Raw genomic sequence first — 21,947 nt, 5'->3', positions numbered from 1 at the left:
ATTAACTATACGCTTTACTAGGCATTGGTTAAGTTTAGAAAGTATTTTATTTTTAAAACACCCGATAGGTTTTCCAAACTAAATAAAAAAAAACAATTTACACGAGAAGTAAACAAAAAACACAAACGGTGTGCCACATTATTATCAGGGGAGAAAAGTCTCCCCTGAAACTCCATTATCTTTTAAGAGTCATTTTATAGCGATGTCGGCAGAGGACTAACTTAAATCGTTTTTTTTTTCTAATCAGCAAAAAAACGTACGTGAAAAATTGAGCGTATTGTATATGGTTGCAAAATAGTTTTTATTAAACAGTAAGAAAATTCAAAAATTCACAAAAGATTGTAAAAAAAAAGAATACGTATGCAGAAAAAAACTTCTAAATGTGGTTCTCGGTAGAGATTCGAACTTAAGACCGTTGGTAAACGCGAGAACGCCGGCATTGAAAATTTTTGACATTTAAAATAGCACTTCCTACTACTCTTTGGAAACAAAAGGCTTACAAATCGTCAAAGCACGCGCGCTTGCGCAACATCAGGCAAGTATTGCGCAACACTTCCACATTGTAAGTACGACATCAAGGATTTTAACAGGTCATCCCTTCTTTGGCTTGAATCTATCCAAGGCAGTTCGCTTTTCCGAGGAAAATGACGTCAGCACCTTTTCCGACGATGACGTCACGGGAGTCTGCTCCTCGGAGGAGGGAGGAGCCGGTTTGCTCTCGGAGAGGAGGAGAGACCTCTTCTTCTCCAGGTCTTCCTTGATGCGATCACGAAGAGCGAGGTCCTTCATCTTCTGCTTGCGCTTCTGCACCTGGCCGGTCTTGCTGCGGCCCTTCATCTTGTAGCGGGGTTCGAACTTGCAACCCTCGGGCTTGTAGCCCTGTCGAGAGGAAACGTTTTCGTGGGTGAGGAAATATGTGAGTGTGTGACTTAAGGCGAAAGCTCCAGTTCGTTTACTGGGGTTTTAGGAAAATTGTGGTTTAGGAAACGACGGTATAGCTTTAAAATCGAAAACGACTCGCTTTAATATGATATTTTCCTTCGTAGCGCAAATGAAGACCCTTTAACAAGTATTTACTGAATTTGCTTGGTATCATCATTACTGTGATAAAAAAGTATTTTAAGAAAATTAAAGCGAAATTGGCAAGTCGCACGTACGAGTAATTAAACATACATTACGAAGCCATTATTATTTGTTTAGAGCAGAAAAAAACTATTTTGAACTATATAAAATAAATCCTTGATGAGTGTAGAAAAGGTATTAAACAATAGGGTTTACTGGAAATCCAGTAAACTATAAACGTGTGCTTCTTGGGCACCATTTGGTTCAATATACGACCTCACTAAACAATAATAAAAAAGGAAATCTAAATCGATAGTTTCACAATGGGCAATTCGTGCACAGACCGAACTGGTGATGCTCAATAACGTGAACAATTGTCTTAGCATTGATTTTATGCTATGTTGAACAAGATGACATGTAATTAAACTATAGCATGGCAGCCCTTAACTGCAGCAGTGTAAAATGTTCAGAAAGAATTAGGTTCGCTTCATTCGTTTTTCTTACTGCTATTAACTGCTAACAATTACAATTAGCAGAGGAGCTGCTGTTTTTTAATAATGTTATTATTTCGCCTGGTAGCAACATGTATTCAATTCAGTTTCTGCTTATTTCAATCTAAATTTTCACCAACAAACAACAACTCACAGTCGCTCCTAAGTTAAATTCAACTTGCAATTTCAGATTTTTTTCAGTTTAATTTAATTCAATTTTCAGCCAAAAAACAACAATAAAAACAAGAACAAGAACAAGAACAAAAACAAGAACTCGCCATTCTCTCCTAAGTTGAATTCAACGTGCAATTTAATTTTTTTTTAGTTTGTAGTTAAATTCAATTTCAGTTTATTCCAATTCAATTTTTAGCAACAAAACAACAACAATAACAACAACAAGAACCCACCAGTCTCTCCTCCTTATCCTTGGCCAGTCGTTCGGCGGTGACCTTGTCGAGCTTGGAGATCTGGAAGGGATCGATGGAGATCATGTCGGGTTGGATCTTCTCCAGGAGGGCCTTAACCTCCCACTCCTTCCTCTGCTGTTTGCTCCGGAACGGATTGGCCTCAAACGCGTCGAAGTTGGGCTCTCCAGCTCCTGAAGAAGAAGAGGAAGATGTTTGGAGGATGAGGAGGAAAAGTGCAAGTTTTTTATCAAAATCCAGAGGTTAACAAACTGCACATCACGACGCCAATCTGGAATAATAACTATTTAACTGTAAGTTGTTTTTAAGCGTAGAAAAAGCACTAGTGAAAAAATATTCATCCCCTGTCTGTTAATCCCGATTTTAAAAAGTCAATTCATCGTGGGAACAGCCAAAATAAGATTTAAACATCATTTTACGCAACCCTAAACTCCACGCCCTAACTTTATCACTAACTCCACCAAACCTAACCCAATTTATAACCCCATTCCTAAACCCCACAAAAAGGGCAAAAGGTCGGGTGCCAAAACAGCGGCGCCCAAACGGCGCCGTTTAAACTACGAGGTACCTAAAATGCCCGAACGGCGATACGTTCTCCACACTGTTTTACACATTATTTAAGCCATTTAGACGTTATGCCGATGGGTTTAGGACTTGGTTTGACAGGTTTAAGTGTTGTTCAGGCGAATTTAGTTCTTTTCCCTTCGTAGATAATTAAAGCGTATTTAATTTTTTATGCCATTGACGCCATACTATAGTATTATATACAATTCCGCTTCGGATATTGTTTGTTAATAGGTCCTATTGTGTGTTCCTTTTTACAGCTTTCACATCTTCGTACAGCATCAAATCGTAAACAGGCTCGTATATAACTTGTTTTACCTGGAACCAGGAGACTTGCGAAGCCGTCTGTCTTTCCCACTCCCAACACATCTTCATACGGGCAGAACTTAATGTGGTGAGCTGGGTGCTTGAACTTGTGGCAGAGGTAAGGTTTCTCTTGCTTCTGAAATGGCAAGCATTAGAAACGTGAGTCAGTGTTGGATATATGCGATAATATCGGATCCAAGCCGCCAGAGATTCTTAAAACTTTTTTTACCGCGGACCCCTAAAAATTTTAAAATTTCAAAAATGAAGTCATAAATTGACGTCACAATACAAATAGACTCTAGAAATATGCTGATTTTGGTCAAAAAATGTAAAAGTCAAATAGAGTCTAAATACGTTCAGTGGTAAAACGTTTCAATTTTAATTGAACTATTTTTTTTTTGAAATCGACTAATATTTCAATTAGGCCTTCATTGACCCCCGAAAACTAGTTCCCGAACCTACAAGGGGCACGTGGACCCCAGTTTAAGAACCCCTGCAATACGCGAAGCATGTCGAACTGGTAGAGAATAGGTACTCATCCGATGCTGTGTTGGTAATCACGCATGTTTCATAATGTTAGATCGGAGTTGATACCTGATACTCGTCTGACAGTATAGGGCTGGATCGGTGCCAATCCAATGACAATTAGTATAGGAATTTAGGCCATAATTTGCAATCTAAAGCCAAAGTATTCATGTTAAAACGTAAATTTATTGAAGAATATAGAAGGGCGTATCTTTATGGAATTTAAAACCATTGGCAGCAGGTTTCTGCTTGTCGGTCACTGTTCCGCTGACGCGTATATCAACAATAAAACTCAAAGTTTAAAAACCAGAGTAAAATCAGGATCAGACATTTTTAGCACTTCTGTTTTTTCCGCTTTTTATCTTTCCATCGCGACTTGCCCTTATCGAGTGTCACGTCATGTTTTGTCTGTGCGGTGCTGCTTTGCATTAGATAGTTTTCTTCTGACAGCCTGGTGTTTTGTTTTTAAACTTTCTTACTTAAACCTATACTGATTCCGCATGTTTTTGACCTTTTTAGTATTTTGCTTTGTATATTATGCATTTTACTTTACTTAAAGGAACTGGCGATGCCGGCATAGGCGAAATATATATTTAAAAAAAATTAAAAAAAAAAAAAAATCTTTTTTAAATTAAAAAAAAATGTCTGATCCTGATTTTACCCTGTTTTTTTTTAAACTTTGAGTTTTATTGTTTATGAAAATTTATCTTTGAACGTTTTAACTCAATCTTTGCATGTTTGAGCATAGTAATGACGTCATGCGGTATTGATTCGGATCGCCATACTTTTTTTTAATATATGAGGTAACGTTATCAGACTAAAATGTTGAGTATCGGATATTCCTCGTGATATCGTACTTAACATTCCCAACCGACATAGGCACTTTAGGTTGGTTTCAATTCGAGCCGGAAAATTATATCTGAAAGGTAAATCGCTCGGATATATTACATTGACAACTCAGAGCAACTAAGCATTCTATAACGTCTAAGTAAAATTGGCCCAATACCTTAATAAACGACCTTTGCATGTTTTATTTTATCAAATTGGCATTTTTGATCAGGACATTGACAAAACTTGGTCTAACTAAAATTATTCCAGTGAGATTTCGTTATAATTATTTATTTAAGATCAAGTGCCCTCATATTTTCAGTTTGTGCCCAATTTTTTGTATAGAACTTTTTGCAAAACATCACATTTCACAGAGATAAATAAAACAATTATTGTTATCTGTTGAACTAATATTTAGTTTATATTGGGTTGTGTTTTGATTAGGTTCTCTTTTGCGTATCGAAACTCCGAAAAATAACAACTTATTATTGTACGTTTCTGTGTAAAATAGATGTGTTCTCACTTCCCAGAATGGAAGGAATAGTTTTTGAGTATTATATTCTTATATAAGTGGTATGGGAATATAGCGTTCCTTTGGTCTTTCAAATTTATAGAGCGACTCTGCGTGGAATTTGTCACGTAAAACAGACCAATCTGTCGCCGTCAATCTTACAAAGAAGATAAGCACGCCTTTGTTTTTTTTTACATTTAGTGGTGGGGAGAGAGACAGGTGAAAAATCAACGGCGACGCAAATAGGCCAATACACAGTGGCGAGCAGTCAAGTAAGAACAACAAAGAGAATCGAAATTGAACAAAAACATCGTAACGTTTTGACGCGGTCACACCGACGTCGATCGGTCGATCAAAATCGCGCGACGACTGTCAAACGAAAGGCCGGCCTACGTCATAATGCGGCGATTATGACGTCACAACGAGGCGCCGCCAGCGCGTCAATTGCGCATCGATTCTTTCCTGTTTGCTTTTCCGGTTGGGACGGAGTAAACATCGACCTGGGCGAGAGGGTGGGAAAAAATTGGCCAGGATTGGAATACAAGATCGTATCGCAAGAAACGAAATGTATTGCAGAAAATAAGATTGTATTGCAGAAAATAAGATCGTATTGCAATAGGCAAGATCGTATGGCGCTTAACAAGATCTTTTTGCAGTAAGTAAGATCGTATTGCAAAAACAAGATTCTGTAGCACTAAGAAAGGTCGTATTGCAATAAGCAATAAGTAAGAGCGTATTGCAATAAGTAAGATAGTGTTAAACTGAGAAAGTTCGTATTGCACTAAGCAAGATGGTTTTGCAGTTAGCAAGATCGTGTTAAAGTAAACAAGTTCGCATTGCGGTAAGTAAGATCGTTTTGCAGAAACAAAGATCGTATTGCCGTAGCAAGATCGTTTTGCAGAAAGCAAGATCACTTGGCTGTAAGCAGGATCACTTTGCTGTAGATGTTGCATCAAATATGATAGTATTGCAATAGGCAAGATTGTGTTAAAGCAAGCAAGATTGTTTTGCAGTAACATAAAAATAGCAAGATTGTTTTGAAGTAACGCAAAACAGTAAAGATCGTATTTCAGTAAGTAAGTACACCGAAAGCCATCGCAGACTCGCCTCAACTGTCGATCAATGATGCAAGCAAGGCAGGTTAGAAAAACACCAGCCTGCAGTGAGGCTCGAACTTCCTCCGGTCAAGCCGGGACCGTCGCTCTACCAACTGAGCTACACAGGCTCAAAGCGGAGCGAGTCGAAGAAATAACCATACGCCAATACTTGCTACATTCTGTTAGTACAAGCAACTTTACATTGAAGGGATCCACAGTAATCTATGTCGTTATTCAACGAAAGATGCACACATATATCTATGTTGAAAGACTGATCTAGCTGTTCTGAAGCTGCTTTTTGACCAACGATTACGGCTTAATATCATTAGTACATCGGGAACACCGGTCAAAGGGCAGGCTCAAAACGGATATAGATCACAGTCGTTAACATACATATACGTGTGCATTTTTGAATAAGCAAGATCGTTTTACAGTAAGCAAGATGGTATAGCAACAAGCATAATCGTGTTAAAGTAAGCATGATCGTTTTGCAGTAAACAATATGGTTTTGCAAGCAGCAAGATCGTTTTACAGTAATCGAGAGCGTGTTGAAGTAAGCAAGATCGCATTGCAGTAAACTAATGGTTAAAAAAAAATGTTGGACATTATCACGAGATATGTGCGATCGTTTGAGCTATTCGTGATAATCGTGAGGTAGTCATGGTCACATTGGAACCACAGCAAGGAAAAAGAAAGCTGGACTTCACCGTTGAAAAGTTGAAGCTTTCTGTACTACCAGGTCACTACAAGCCAACATATCAGCTTTGTAACACAGGATATGTCGTAAGGCTTTCGATTCTAATCACAAGCAATAAACCAAGCGTCTTAACAAGCGTCACCTCATACTGATAATTCAGCCACTTCTTGAGGCCAACTTGAGTGGATAAACACAATTTCACCAGACGCTATGTTTCCTGCTTTGCGTAAAACCATGTCACAATGGTCGGGCAGATGCGGCCACTTAAAATGGGGCCTGGGCCAAACACCGCAAAACATATATAGGCAAACAAAGAGGCCTGGGTGACTTAAGTTGGCCACCTAAACTGGCCTATTGTGAGTCAGGCAGGCGGAAGCAAAGCGCTCTATCAGCCGGTGGTTATGACGCGCGAAAGGCCCATTATGTGTAAACAATGACACGGCGTCGTGCAAAATGCGCCTAATGGCCTTTTGTTGGCGGCTTACTAAAATAAGGTAGAAAACTGCTTGTGCGGATAAATAATGAGCAGGATGCACAGACAAGAGTGTAAAGTTCGTGAAAGACACTGATTGGCCCTGGCCACGAGACGCAGTGGGTTTATTTAACAGACAGTATTCTCTAATTAAAGGCCAAAGCAAAACAGAGGCGTGCCACTGCCTTTAGAAATTAATAATTTAGGGACAAATGTAGCATAGAGAAAAAAGCACAGAAACAGGAATGGCGCTGACGGTTTTATGGTGGAAATCGGCATATTATGCTGGCAGATGGAAGAAAGAGGCTTTGTGTGGAAATTTTAGCGCGGTTTAAACGTTTGCTGACGTATATACAAAGCCTTAAAAACAATAGCATCTGTCATTGCGTTGTAAGCACATGAGCAAATCGTTTAAAGAACTACAGTGGGACTGTGTTTGCTGAATTGGGCCAGATGTTTCCCGGGAAGTGAAAGTATGTGATGCCGCTTTAAGACATTGCTCTTAGTTCCGTGAATTACTCATTGCGATCTGGAGGATTAAGCAAACCGTTGAAAAGGATGTTTAGCAGCATTTTTCAAGGAAGTAATCCACAAACGAGATGGTCGCACAGGCGAACTCCCTGGCCGCCATTCCTAGTGCTCGAGAAATGTTTAGTTTTCTAAGATTGCAAGAAATAGGGGGCTGGTCTAAAATCCTACAACCTTTTTTTACAGTAACGAAACGAGTTGTCAAAATTGAAATGGCAAGGAAGAAATAAATTTGCGAAAATAAATATAATAATGGCGCTAACTCGCATCCCTAACCCTTGTGTTTTTTATCAAAACACATTTTTGTGTTTTTAGATGATTGGCTTTTTTAATGGCTAGATTTTTGTACTAATTTACAAACCGCTTGATAGTTTTAAATCTTTGCCAAAGGTAACAGCGTTATCAAAATAGTTTCAACAAGGTTTTACCAGCATGCAAAAAACGAACCGTTAGTTTTATCGAAATTTCGAAAATCCCTTATGTAAAATTTTCAGGTCTTAGTCGCGAGAAAAAGACCAAAATCCCAGGCAAAGGCGCATCACTTATAGAACTTTCACGACAAACAGTCCATAATGTTATTCTGCTGTTTTTCGAGTGTTACGCTACTTAGTATTTGTCGAAGGTTATTACTTTTGTGAGCGTAATTCACTAGCGTTGACGGAGAACCAGGGAAACCACCTAGGGTGGGAACGAAATTCACGCTGAAACAACTTTTGGATTTCAGAGTAGGTACGCGGGGAATAACCGTTATTAATAAAGGTAGTTTTGCGAAAACGGAGCAACTAACTCTGACTGTTTAAGCCAATGATTATTTATCAAACTCTTTTTTCTTGCGACGCCTTGAAAATAATTGCTGGACTTGCGACGCATCCAGTGTTAACAGTTTTACTAATTTTTATTTGTTTGTTTGTTTGTACCAGAACTTTAAAGTCAATTGCTATAGATTTTTCGTAACAATGGTTTCGAATGCACATTCAAAGGAAAATAACAAGATATTTACTTTTTATTGACGCTATTAAGTACAGAAACGAAACGGAATTAATTGTGCGACGCCCTTGCGTTGTCTGGTTTAGGTCAATCTGCCATTTCGGCCGTACATTTGCGTAAAGAGCGAAAGCGTTTTAACGGGTTACCATAAGGGTTGGGTTCTCAAACTTGTTTTTGCGACGCCATTGGCAAAGTTGCTTGAATCGCGACAACAATAAGCGACAGTAATTTCACTAAAATTTTACATTGTGTATTAGTGTGTCAAAAACGCACTTCAAATACTGCATAAATCCAAATCCGAGCAAAAATTTATATGTCAACGAAACGAATTGAAAAACCATGCACAAAATTGTTTCTATTTATACTTTGATTGGCCCTTTGTATCGAAAATCTCGTGCGAGATAAGCAAAGAACTTGCGAGGTTCAGTGCTTTTTGGAGAGGCTTGTACTTAAACCCTCACAGCATGAGAAGTTTTGTGCGCTTCAACGTTTCTTTGTGGGAAGTCTATTTACGCGTTGTGTTTTTAGTCCCCTTATACCAGTGGTACTCTAACCGTTTTAGAAATAATCCTGAGGAACACGAAACGTTTCAAACCAACAGAAAAGTTCTACAAGTTTAGTTACAGATTTATCTGTATTTAGTTAGTTTTGTTCCTGCAAAAAGCCTCATAAAAAAACCTTTTTAGCTTGACGCACATTTAAAAAACTTTATGTTCGCGAACCCTCTCTACAAAAAAAACAATGTTTAAAGTTCAGAATGGCCCTAACACGACAATAGGTAAACTTCTTAATATTACCAGTTTTCAATGAATAGTGTGCATTCAAGTCAAGCAGGCTTACTTGTATGGGTATTTGTAATAAAAGTATTTACTTTAACAAAATTTCGCGGCACACTTAAGAATCCATCGGGGCAATCGTAATTTTACCAGGGCGTGTCAGGATCTGTGCAAGGTATTTACACTTTTTCTAGGTATTCACACTTTTTGAAACTATAAATCTGGTATAAATCGCCTAAAACATAAAATTATCATATCAACGATTCAAGGCCTAAGCGAAACCGCAGATTGACCAGTGCTGGTAAAACTGTCAAAAAATAAACCCTATACAAAGTTAAAAATATTGTTCCGCGAAATGCAAAATGCCTTGGGAAATCAAATTTAGTAAAAACAGTAAAAACACCCAATTTTTCCAGTAACGAAACCCTACAAATTTATAAAATTGCTTCGCGCTGACAGATTTTTGGAAAAAAGTGAGGGAAATGTAAATGTCACATAAAGGGCACATCGATTTTTTGTTGGGACGGGCAAAAAATGAGACAATACGAGCCCCGGGCCCCTTGACGATAATGATTAACGTGACACTCAACGATTTTTCAAGCAATGTAACGTGCTCCAGGCTGCTATCCCCTACCCCCTCAGTTTCCAATAAATTATTCACATTCTGCGATGACCTTTATGAACCAAATTCCACCCGGTAAAGTCGTAAAATTTGAGGCTAAGGCGTCTGCATTGCTTGAACTTGATTTAACCAGAATTTTGTAAAAAAATAACAAAGGTTTTTTTACTTAAATTGAGTTCATTTTTGCGCAAATCACTACTAAATACCAGTGTTTTAAACAAGTCATTTTGAAATGACTCAAGTCCCAATAAAGTCATTTAAAGCCCAAGTCAAGTCTTTTGCAAAAATACCAAGTCATCGGTTGCCCAAGTCAAGTCATTATAACATTCAAGTATACTGTTAACTATTTAAACTGGTAAACTCGTCGATTTATGAGCAAGTCCAAATCAAGTCATCTGTCCAAAAGACTTAAGTCAACTTACTCAAGTAAATTAAAAAAAACAGTGACTTTAGCCAAGTGAATGAATTAAGTCATTACAACGCTGCTAAATACCCCTGAAACCTTCCAAAACATTATTTTCAGTCGTCAGACATTTAAATTTTGACTCTAAATTAAAACAAATGTATGTTTCTAAAAGGCGTTTTTTTCAGTAAATTTACTTCCATGTTGCAGTACAATCGATTTTCCTGACACAATAAGGGATTTGTCGCATGGCGATGAGGCAACACAATAAAAAGAGGCAAAAATGTTGCGGCGAACTAAGAAGGTGGGCAAATTGGGGTAAGCGCGAAACGACAATGACATTACGAGAGCGTTCGCTTTGTTTAACGGCATTTCGCTATCGATTTTATTTGGGAAGGGCGGAGAATATTGTTGTTATATGAGACACTGCGGTTTCCAGATTTCGCGCGCCCATACGTGACAGTTATGCTTCTGCCGCGGCTTATTTATGTGTGCTTACGCCCGTCGACGCATACACATAAATATAGAGAAAGGCAATCGTGTTTAAGCTAAGGGAAGGGGTAATATTGAAGTGCAATAGCTATGTTTTGTGACAGCGCAAAGCATGTTCAAGGGGTAGCTTTGCGTTACTGAATGTTCAATGTTCTGTGCGATATTGAAGTGAGATGTAAGTGCTAACGCGGGAGAAAACGGTATAGAAAATCTTCAAACTTCTGCAGCAAAAAATATGGTTAGCAGTTATCTTTCAAATGTAACCTAGAATTTAATGGTGAAAATAACGGCCCAAATAGACGTTAAAAGCGACATGATTTATTTTCAAACGTTTCGGCAATTTCTAATGCCATCATCAGTGATCATCAGTGATTGCCGAAACGTTTGAAAATAAAGCATGTCGCTTTTAACGTCTATTTGGGCCGTTATTTTCAGCATTAAACTTATGAACAGATCCGTATATAGTGTAACCTAGAATTGCTTGGTTAAAATTGGCAAACGACCAAACAAAATCCGAGAAAGTAAAGCTTTTTTACTCTATATACACAATTTTGGCTAAACGAATAAAGCAGTGCTTCTAATTGCCTATATATTGTTCTTGAGCGGAAATTTTAGTAGTTTTTAAAAATCACCTGCTGGTATTTTGAATGTGAGACAAGGCAAGCATGCGAGAATTGATTTTTTTTTGATGTTTTACCGAAGAGCGGTGAAACGCAAATATGTTGTTTTTTTTCGGGTTGATGCAAAACTGTTTAAAGTTATGATAGTTAATACTTTGTCATTTTAAAAAGACAAACAGATATAAAAATGTCAAAGAAAAAAGACAATGCTTTTTTAGAAAAATCTTTGAGTAAACAGTTAGTTAAATCAAAGGTAAAAAACATGAAACAAATTAACAGATACCAAGCACATTATGGAAATATAGAATAAATCACTACCGAAAACCAATATAACGCGTATTGCCCCAATAAAGATATAATGCAGTTAAAATATAATAGGAAACTGAACGACAATTTCAATAAGATTTGTTTTGTAAACGAAATTGACTTTGACACATTTTGACCCAACGTGTTAGTTTTGACAAAATTTTAACTTTTTTATGCAAAGTAAAAAAGAATCGCCATAGTGATAACGGAACAACCAAACTAGTTAACTTTGATAAAAGTTCAGTAAAAACATCAAATTGAGACGAAAAGCTAACGACGTAGAATCCAATCGGTCATTGTTTGCTTGTCGGGGAACGCGTTTTAAATTGAAAGTAAGTGCTTTCTGTGATTCGCTGTTCGGACATGTTCCACTATCGATCGAAAACGGAATATTCAGGAGCAGTTAAATTGACCAGATGACCGCCTTGTACGGAAAACGGCTGTTCTCAAGGCAATGGCCGAACAAACCGCTGTTGCCAAGCTCATAGCTATACGCAGTTTGAAAAAAATCACATGGAAGTACAGCAGATCTCAAAAAGCGGATGATTTTAGCAAATGTTAGTTGTTCGAATTTATTTTTAAACATTATCTGTTAAGAAATGATCGTTGAGATCTTCTCATAAAGACTTGAGAGTCATACAAAAAACGCTCTTGTTATAAGATGTTGAATTTATTTTTTTAAATTACTAGTTTGAAGCTTCTTAAGGTCGTCTCACAAATACTTGAGAGTTTACCAAAACGCTCTTATTTGTGACCACACCTAAAATTTATTTTTCAATTATCTAATAGGAAAGGATCATTGAGATTGCAAAAATTGCCTGCTGATTAAAACAAACAAGCCGCTAAAATAAAAAAAATATAAAAACGTCACCCGTCTTAATCAGCAATGGCGCGCTTTGGTTAAATACGGAAAAAAATCTTAAATGGCCAATCAGTCAAAAACGGCCAGCGCAGGCAAGGGGATTAGTTTTGAGCCGGTCGGACAAAGCAAAGAGGGGCGGAAAAACTGGAGTGCGATAATCCGTCGGTTGTTTGCTTATTACAGAGGACCGCTATCGATCGGACCAAGCCGTTTGAGGTCACGCTTTTGACACGAAACTGTGAAAGGGTCGCGAGCGTTCGTTTTTTCACGGGTTGCCTTTTCATTAAGGGGAATTTGGAGCGATTTGCTTTCCAGTCTAAAGCCAAGGAAAAAGGGTCACCGGCTTGTTGGTATGTTACGCCGAAAGAAATGTACGCCTGTTTTTTTTTTATACTCGGAATTATGAACAGTAAACCAGAGGAAAAATCAGTTTCAGTTTAGACAAGGCTGCAGCAGGTTAAAGCCATCGTGAATGTAAACGTGTTTGATACCTTAACAAGCGTAAGTGTTTGATAGCTAGGCCGTTCACCATTTTCACTAGCGAGAAATTTAAAAAATCGTGTTCAAGACAAGAAATTGGAGTTAAACCCGTTTCAGTTTAAGCGAGACTAAAAGTAAATAATCGCAAATGGAAACGTGTTTAATACCTTACAAGTGTTAGTGTGCGATAGCAACAGCCCTTACGCAATTTTCACTTGCGAGAAGTCTACAAAAACGTTTTCAAGACTGGAAACGTGAGTTATACCAGTTTCAGGTTGGGCGAGACTGAAGGACTTGTATGGGTATGCGTATGATACTTTAACCTGGTATTTTACTCTGAAAGCGGTTGCCGTGTTATTCTTCCCAGTTAAGAAAAAAAAAACAGTTTTAGAATCGTGTATAGCAGTGTTTCGTAACCTTTTTTTCGCGACCCAAACCATTTGATTTGGCTTTGTCGCCGACTGCAGTAGTTGAAATAGTTAGACTTATTTAGATCGGTCCAGAGAACGGTTTCTTTAAAATTTTAGAAAACTGTTGGTGAAATACGAAGGCATGGCTCTGTTAGGTTCACATTTATTTGTGCTGTTTGTCGTATGTTTTGTTAATTTATAAAGTCACAGAAGACATTCGGATCACCAAAGCTTCGCCGGTATAGCCACGCTTAGTATTTGTGTCGCAGCGGAAAAAAGGTTGAGGAACGTGGTATTTTATGCCGATAACGAAAGCCCACTTATTCGGTGCACAGAAAATCGTAAACGCGAGTTTTCAGTCTAGAAACCAACCAGATCAAAATCAGTTTTGACGAGATTAAAGTTGTTGAATCGTTCTTAGTCAATACTTTAACGGGTATTTTATCCCCAAAGCAATGGCGTTTTTTTAAGTTTGTCTATCTAACAGGAATCACGACCGTTACTTTGATAGTCATGTGACTCATGTTTCAAGATTCGTGAAAAACGCACAATTTATTTATGAGCGTTTTTTGTTTGTTCGTTACCGTTATCTGATTTTACCCACGGGGACGCGTTCCAAATCTAAGCAAAGATTAATCACGACGAGGGTATAGTTAAACAGCGGTGCTGCTTAGCGTTTAAATGAGAGCTGCGTACAACTCTTTTATATTTTCGTATGTTAAACTGATATTTTATGTTTGAGGAATTATATAACACAATGTCCATCCAGTAAATTTCACAATGGAGAACATTGTAAAAAATAGTACAAAAAACACGATTTTAATCGGCCCTTCAACATTTGTAAGCGTCCAAATTAACGCAAATGTTCTATTGCTAAGTCTTAATATCACTTGCTGAAAACTCGCTGCAGACTTGAAAGGCGAGAAAGATAGTCGGATAAATGAAAAGCTAACCCGACATTCGCGTTCTATTTTAAGTCGCCAAAGGGCCACAAGAGTTATATAACTCCAAGTCTATATATATCGACTGATCAATAGGCCGCCTTTAATCGGCGTGCACCTTGGCGAGGCGATTCACTACACAAACTGGCGTGGCTGTGTGTATACAGTGGACGACTTTGGCCCTTGTGGGCGCTTCGTGGATTGGCGCAATCAATAGAGCCTGTTGATTTTGCGGGACAGTTCAACGCGAAGTTGTTAGCAACCGGAAAAAAACGGAGCGAGATAAAGCTCATTTCGGGCGATTCTTAAAGAGGCCAAACAAGTCTGTAGGCAACAAAGTTCTAGGAGAATTTCGCAGTTTCGTTTTACTTTTTAGTTGTGTATGAATGGGCCGGTTAAAAAAATTCGAAAAGCTTAGAACCAAACTTTAAAACATAATCCGTTCCTACTTTTGCCAGACGGACCACGGTTGTGCGCAAGCTTGTCAACATTACCAATATAATTTGTCGTTCAACAGTGCCACATGACTTCCTAATTTCAATACAAATTTAGTTCACTAACTAAAAAACGGTTAATTCTGGTAGAAAAAACACTTAGAAATGTTCCGGTACCGAATTCCGACACTGATTGCCCATTCTTTCAGCAAATATGTGCGTTCGTTCGATTTTAGTTCTTTAATTTGTTTATTAAAGTAGTTCACAACGGTAGTTTTATTGACACTGGGTCTAAGCAAAATTGCTACAAAATGTGAAAAATGCGCAAGCGATACGAAGAATTATATTAATTAGAAACTCGATTTTATTACTTTTATTGCTTTATTTTGTAGTTTGCTCACTTTAAGCCTACGAAAAAACTCCGAAAGAAAACCGGGTCGCTTAAGATGCGCTGTTATACTTACGCTAGAGTGATTGTGTCGCAGCTAAAAAACGGCTGGCCTTTAGAAACAAAATTTATATACGAAACTAGCCCGTGGACTCGGCTTCTAAGTACGTGGCACCGATAAACACCCAAAAGCGTCTTTGTTAAGATTTTAAATGCACTTAAACGAAATTGGCGACGAAAAAAATAATAAATCACGACGCATCTTACCTCAAGACAAGGGTCCTTGTAGATATCGACAACGTTGTCACAGGTGGCCGCCAGCAAGCCGCGTTGACTGAACTGCAGGTTTGAAGCCCCCGATCCTGTGGCGTAGACGTGCAGTGGCTTGTAGCTGCGCAGATCGAAGATGCGCACGCGCCGGTCCTGTCCAGCCGTTGCTAGGTACCTGCGGTTGCCAGGGCGACAGACAGTCGGGTGTTGTAGTTTTTGATTTGCTTTGAAATGGGATTTGAAATGTTCAGGAATGTTGTTTGCGTTTTCTGGTTCGTTTTGTCAAGGGTTAAGCCCGTTTGTGTCGGCTGAGCGCAGGGTTGGGAATGTGTGGCGTTTGTGACGCGTGGAAACCGACACATTTTTAGCCCTGCGTTTGGTAAACTTACAGTTTTGCTGTGGCTAATGATATGGTTACCACGATTTACCAAACCAAGTCGCTTTAGGTGTAATTGTAGTTGTCCTGTGCACTGGATTTTAAGTGCGACAAAATTAAGCTTTAGTTAAGAAAGTTAAACCAGAGACTAGATGCAGCAGTGTTGGTGCTTTGTTGTAGATGCCAGAAGTTATACGGGTAAGTGTGACACCACTTTGAATCATTGCATATATAGGCTACGACAAAAAATAGCAACTGGGTTTACAATGATCCTAAAAAGATGCCAAAACTCTGTGATTTTCCCCACGTAACTTTCTGTGCTAGAAACGAATGAAGATTTATGCGAATCGTACACGTAACATGTACAGCCGCCTTGCATATTGGTCACGTTGTTGCTCTAAATCAGGGGTTCTTAAACTGGGGTCCATGGACCCCTTGGGGGTCCGTGAAATAGTTTTAGGGGGTCCATGAAGGCCGAATTGAAATATTAGTGTATATTTAAAATGTAATCATTTTTTTCAAAGAAAGCAGTTTAATTAAAAACCAAACGGTTTTGCACTGAGTGTATTAAAACTTCATTACACTTTCACAGTTTTTAGAACGAAATCAACAGATTTATGAAGTTTATTTGAAATGTGACGTCAATTTATGACGTCATTTTTGGAAAATTTTTGCCTATCGTGGTCCACGCGAAGCCAAAAAAAATTTAGGGGTCCGCTTGTAAAAAAAGTTTAAGAACCTCTGCTTTAAATAGATAGATCCCAAAAAATCTGCTCAGTTAATGCCTTTCGCCAGGATAATTGCATTTCGAAATAAGATGAAACTCGAAATACGGCAAAAAAATTTATTGTTAAACAGGTTTTGGTCAAGGGTATTTCCCCGACGCGTAGCAGCCCAGCGTCGGCGAAACAGACGAAAAAGGACAAGCTGTCTACTTCCGGCGCCCAGAATAGCACGTTAAACGGTGGCGGGCGGCGGCGATAAAAGCCTGTTTAATAATTTATCGCCTTTCGCTGCTTCGGTTGCACATTTTGCCGCGACAAATTGGTCAAATCGAAATGCCAGAAGCGCAGAGACCGGGAATTGCCACGAAGAAATCGTGTTTGCCACTGAATTGGCTAGCTGACATTTGTGCTCATATTTGTTATCGGTTGGTATAGTCAGTGAAATTTGGGTACGAGCGAAAGTGCTGCGTCTGCCTTACATAAAAAAAGGTAAATTATATATTCGGGCCAATACTAACACTAGGAATGTCCGATAATATCGGATCGGAGCCGATACCAGATGCCTAGTGGTAGTGTCGTTACTCTTTGTACACAGGGAGGTATATAGGATTTTGAGCCATAATTTTTCATCCATTAGCGGCAATTTCTTTTTGGAAAGATAAATTTAATAAAAATTATATAGGCTTACAACTGAAGGTTGTTAAACTTCTTAACACCTTAGGCAAATTTTGGCCTAATGACCTAACCTCAGAAAACTATCGTTGAACGTTAATAATTTAATCCAATTTGTTAATTTGGGCATCGTAATGACGTCATTAGGATCGGATTGGATCGCGATACTTTTTGTCTGAAATATCGGGTATCGGTATCCGATTAAAACGTCAAGTATCGGACATCCCTAGTGAACACACACTTGAATCTAAACCAGGAGCCACTTAACTTTTTTTTATAAAGGACAAGTTAACTCTGAAGACTGGCGGTCGCGGTCCGGAACTAATATTTTGTTTTCACAATATTTGGCCAATCATTATAAAACGACATAAAAACAAAAAAATATTTTTTTAAATTCATTTTGAGTTTATTTTTAATTGTCGATTACTTTAAAAACAAAATATATAAAACTATTGTAAGCCGTAGGCCGTAGTTTGGTGACCGCCTACTTTAAACGAAACAATATTCTACATTGTGGTTTTAGATCTTGACAAAATAAACCTAAAACAAGAACAGTCTGAATGTTAATTCCATCTCGGAAAATATTAGGAAACCCAGCTTTTTTAACATTTTATCTACTTTACCTAAAAAATAACAAACTTTAAAAAATGCGAGCCATTAAACAAAAAAAAAAAAAAAAAAAAAAAAAAATTAAACAAAACGAATAAAAAACGAAACATCGCTTGACAAATTCATATACATAACCCGAGAGCTATTAGATTTAAAAGCGAAAACAATACGCGAAAAACTACAAACAAGGAAACTAAAATTATAGCCGAACACGCTGGAGGGTGGTATTTAGGTTAAAGAGGCACAGAACATAATTAATTGCCTCAAACCTAATCGAGTCTTTCGATTGATAACAACCGGTGGCACGAACAGGGTTGACGACAGTGCATCACTTTCCATTTAAAGCTTGATCGGGGCGAGAGAATGAGCTATAAACAAAGGCCGTCGTATGCCGTGGTCACGTTTTGCCAGCTAATTAAGGCCCGTCCGTGCTTTATGAGGCCTTGTCATTACAGAGAACACCTGCCGTAAGTCGGATTACGTTGACCTTTCGAGAACCTTCGCTGGGTAAATCGATTCACGGATTTTGTTTTACTAGGTGATGTAAGCACGTTTTGCGAGGCGAACCGCGAGAAATTAGTAATTTAGCTAATTTTTCTAAGATGGGGTTGCCGCACAAGTTTAAAACAATTTGAAAGACATTGAAAGACGTTTTAAAAAAAATTTCTAGGATTTTAAAGACCTAAAATTGGATTGCTCGACGATTTTTAAATAGAATTCTACAAAAAACATGCCATGCTCAACATAAAAATATTTTTAATTTTTTTTAAACGTTCCTTTTTAAACACATATCTTAAGCTACACATAAAATAAGTTTTTTTAACGAATTTTCAATACACAAAAAACAAATCAATTTAAAGTCATAAAAAGACTTTTCAAGATTCAAAGACTGTGTGGCAGCCTTGTGCGACATCTAGATTTGAGTGCACTTTTTATATCGTTTAAACTTAAAGCTAAATAAATGTGATTTAAAACTTTGTCAAAATTTAGGTAGATTTTGATGTGCGCATAAAAAGAGTCAGGTTTGCAACTTGTATACAATAAATACAGCACATTGTGTATTAAGCTTTAAAGCTTCGTGTGTGGGCAAAATAAAGGTTAAATTGCAGTTTTGTGCAAACAGCATTTGCCTAGAAAAAAATCTTAAAATCTGCCTTAAAAAAATATAAAAATATTTAACAAAAAATTTCGTGTTTGAGCCAGATTTAAAAAAACCTTTTTTGCGTTAAAACTAGAATATTTTTTGCATTCTATGTTAAGTACATTTAGACTTAACGCTCGATACTGAATTTATCGGTTTTTCGTTGACTTGCCTAAAAGTTCCCGGTGATGGAAAAAAAGCAACAGTTTGATAGCAACCGCAATAGAGGCTCGCCATCAAGACTTGAAACGAAAAAGAAAAAAATCGCACACCCTTACCTTCCCTGCCTGTCTACTGCCAGTGCCCGAACCGCGCTGTTGTGACACAACATCCTGGTCAGCGGTTCCTTCTGGTTGGGACTCCAGGTCGTAACCGTTCCGTTATGGTGGCCTGTGTGAAAACGCACAGTGTAATATATGGAGGGCAGGAAATCTCTTCACCGCCAAAAAAATTGAAGGTTAGGGGATGTCCGATACTTCACATTTTATTCCGATACCGATACCCGATATTTTTGACTAAAAGTATCGCGATCCGGTCCGATATAAAATGACGTCATTACTATGCTCAAACGAGCAAAATAGATAAAGTTTGAACTTTTTGAGACAAGCATTAGGAAAGTAGAGTTATTTCAAATTGTTAACCTACTGTTTTCTAACATAGTTAAAGTTAAAGCGTTTGATCACAAACCATGTCTAAAATTCCAACATTATTCTAATAACAAAAACATAAAAATAAATGTAACTGATAGTCCCAACGTTAACATGGCCATTAAGCTATTACTGCGCAATGAACAAGGTAGTATGTAAGTGCAGCGTTCTATCACTTAAATCTTCGGTGGATCATGTCAAAATCTGCACGGCTTAAAATTGATACTGTGTATATGCTGTCGCTTTTCCCGTAATCTTGTGATATTTGCCAAGAAAACAAATCCCGGCCAAACCGCACAGTGCGCCATCTTTTAATCGCGCTTAAGCCTTAAATAGCTTTCGGGCGGCAATTTGCCAAAACAGCCACTGCCAAGGCCAGCGGAGCGCAACGGGAGCTTTAATACGTCAGAGGAAAAAAATCGGTGTGACGTCACTGGCCGTGGGACCCTAGGGCAGCGACAGAAGGGCACCAGCGAGCCACGGAACAAATGGTAAGCGCTTTTGCCTGGAAAGGGCCTTTGTTGCTTTGGTGGCTCGGATTCTTGGGAAAGTTAAGGAAGTTTACATTAGTAAGCTGCTATGTTGGCGCGTGTCGTTGTCGTGTGTGCAGTTAGTCAAAGCATACGGTTTCCGCAGCTAGATTTTGAAAATAATAAGAGCGCAACGTGTCTTGTAAACACAAGATCGTCAAGGCATAAGGCCTGCGACAGTTTAAGTTTTGACAAAAACAGGGCTGCGCAACTGATTTTTGCTAAGGTCCATACTCCATATAGATATAAATAGTTTAAATTTTGGGATCGGTCAATGCAGATAAATTCTTTCAACTATTGCAAATGCAATTGGTCCGTGAAAAACAAAATCGTTTCCGTTTCTGAGTCACACCATAGGGTCCGCGACATGTAGGAGTCAAGTTTGGAGTACGTTGCGCAACTAATTTTAGCAAAGAAAGAAACAAACTGAAGTGCAGAATTTGCTAATGTGCGGATATGATAATTAGAAATACTGCATATGCAAAGCGTCTTGTAAAAAAACAGACACTTTTTTTGCTTGGTAGTGTGATATTACCAGGTCTTCAAAAAGTCGTCTAATAGTAGAAAACATAATTAACAAGTCAACAGGCATTACAATTTCAATGTACACATTAAACACTTTTAAAGGGGTTATTTCTGGTCATAAGATGCTGCAGTGAAAAGCAACGTACGGTTGTGAACAGCTTTATTCCATGGTGGGCGGTGGGTCTAATGGGTCTAATACAGGGGTTCTTAAACTTTTTTTACCGCGGAACCCTAAAATATTTTTTTGCTTTGCATGGAACCGGGTAGACAAGAAATGCTACAAAATGACGTCACAAAACAAATAGACTTCATGACTCTGTTATTTCGGACCGAAAAATGTGAAAGTTAAATGGAGTCTAACTATACATTCAGTCCAAAACCGTTCAATTTTTAATTAAAGTGTTTTCTTTCAAAAAATAATTACTTTAAGTATACACTAGTTTTTTAACTAGGCCTTCATGGACCCCCTAAAACTAGTTCACGGACCCCCAGGGGGTCCATGGACCCCAGTTTAAGAACCCCTGGTCTAATACGAAGGTAGTGGCATTTCCGATAAGCAAGCGTATAGATTTTTCGCCCTTATGCCTTTGCTGTTTAAGTAATTAAAATCGACCCACGATTGGATGTCTTCATTTCTGTTGAGGGTTATTTAAGGATTTGTGCAGAGCAAAGCTGTGTATTAATATCGTAAACTAAAGTAATTACTTAACGCTCTCTGTTATGATTAGAGTTTTGTTTTAGTGTTTTCGATTTAGTTGGGTGCTGCTTATTAATAGAGCCAGTTGATTGGACTCAAGAAACGGGGAGCTTAAAGTATTTTTACAGAATGACATGACAGCTTGCGATTTAAAAGTGTATTTTGCTGAGAAATGACCAAATTCATCATTTACAGTTGTGTACTGCGCCAACGGAATTTAATGTATTGACCGAGGCTTAACGGAATGCTGGTAGTGACGAACTAACCTAAAAATATTTTTTCGACTTAAGAATGTTTCAGTGTTCCGAAAGAAAGCTCTAGTGTTTCGATAAATGAATCCTTGTAAATGGCCGTATTTGGTCTATGTCTAAATAGGGTAAACAGGTGGCGCTATGTAACGGCAAACTTGATTTGTCGTTATATACTAATAGGGTCACAGCAACAAATGTGTGATCATATGGGCCATGTAAAGCTAACCTTGTACGACCAGCTGCTGTTACACACAAATGTTGCGGTTTGACGAGTAAA

General features: G+C 38.2%; 1 protein-coding gene across 1 annotated transcript in view; it reads right to left on the bottom strand.

Moving 5' to 3' along the window:
* Positions 1 to 586: 586 nt before the first annotated feature.
* Positions 587 to 21,947, bottom strand: part of LOC146132039 (WD repeat-containing protein 46-like) — a 65,615-nt gene continuing 44,254 nt past the window's right edge. Inside the window, exons 9-13 of the mRNA XM_083397189.1 lie at positions 19,299 to 19,410; positions 15,495 to 15,672; positions 2,861 to 2,984; positions 1,961 to 2,151; positions 587 to 879 (exon numbers count right to left, since the gene is read on the bottom strand). Coding sequence (XP_083253315.1) covers positions 592 to 879; positions 1,961 to 2,151; positions 2,861 to 2,984; positions 15,495 to 15,672; positions 19,299 to 19,410 — 893 coding nt within the window. The 3' untranslated portion in view covers positions 587 to 591. The remainder of the gene's footprint in view (positions 880 to 1,960; positions 2,152 to 2,860; positions 2,985 to 15,494; positions 15,673 to 19,298; positions 19,411 to 21,947) is intronic.

Source organism: Ascidiella aspersa, chromosome 9 (assembly GCF_963924565.1).
Source record: "Ascidiella aspersa chromosome 9, kaAscAspe10.2, whole genome shotgun sequence".
Lineage (NCBI taxonomy): Eukaryota > Metazoa > Chordata > Ascidiacea > Phlebobranchia > Ascidiidae > Ascidiella > Ascidiella aspersa.
Note: the sequence above shows the minus strand (reverse complement) of the source record. Positions and strands in the feature narration are given on the sequence as shown.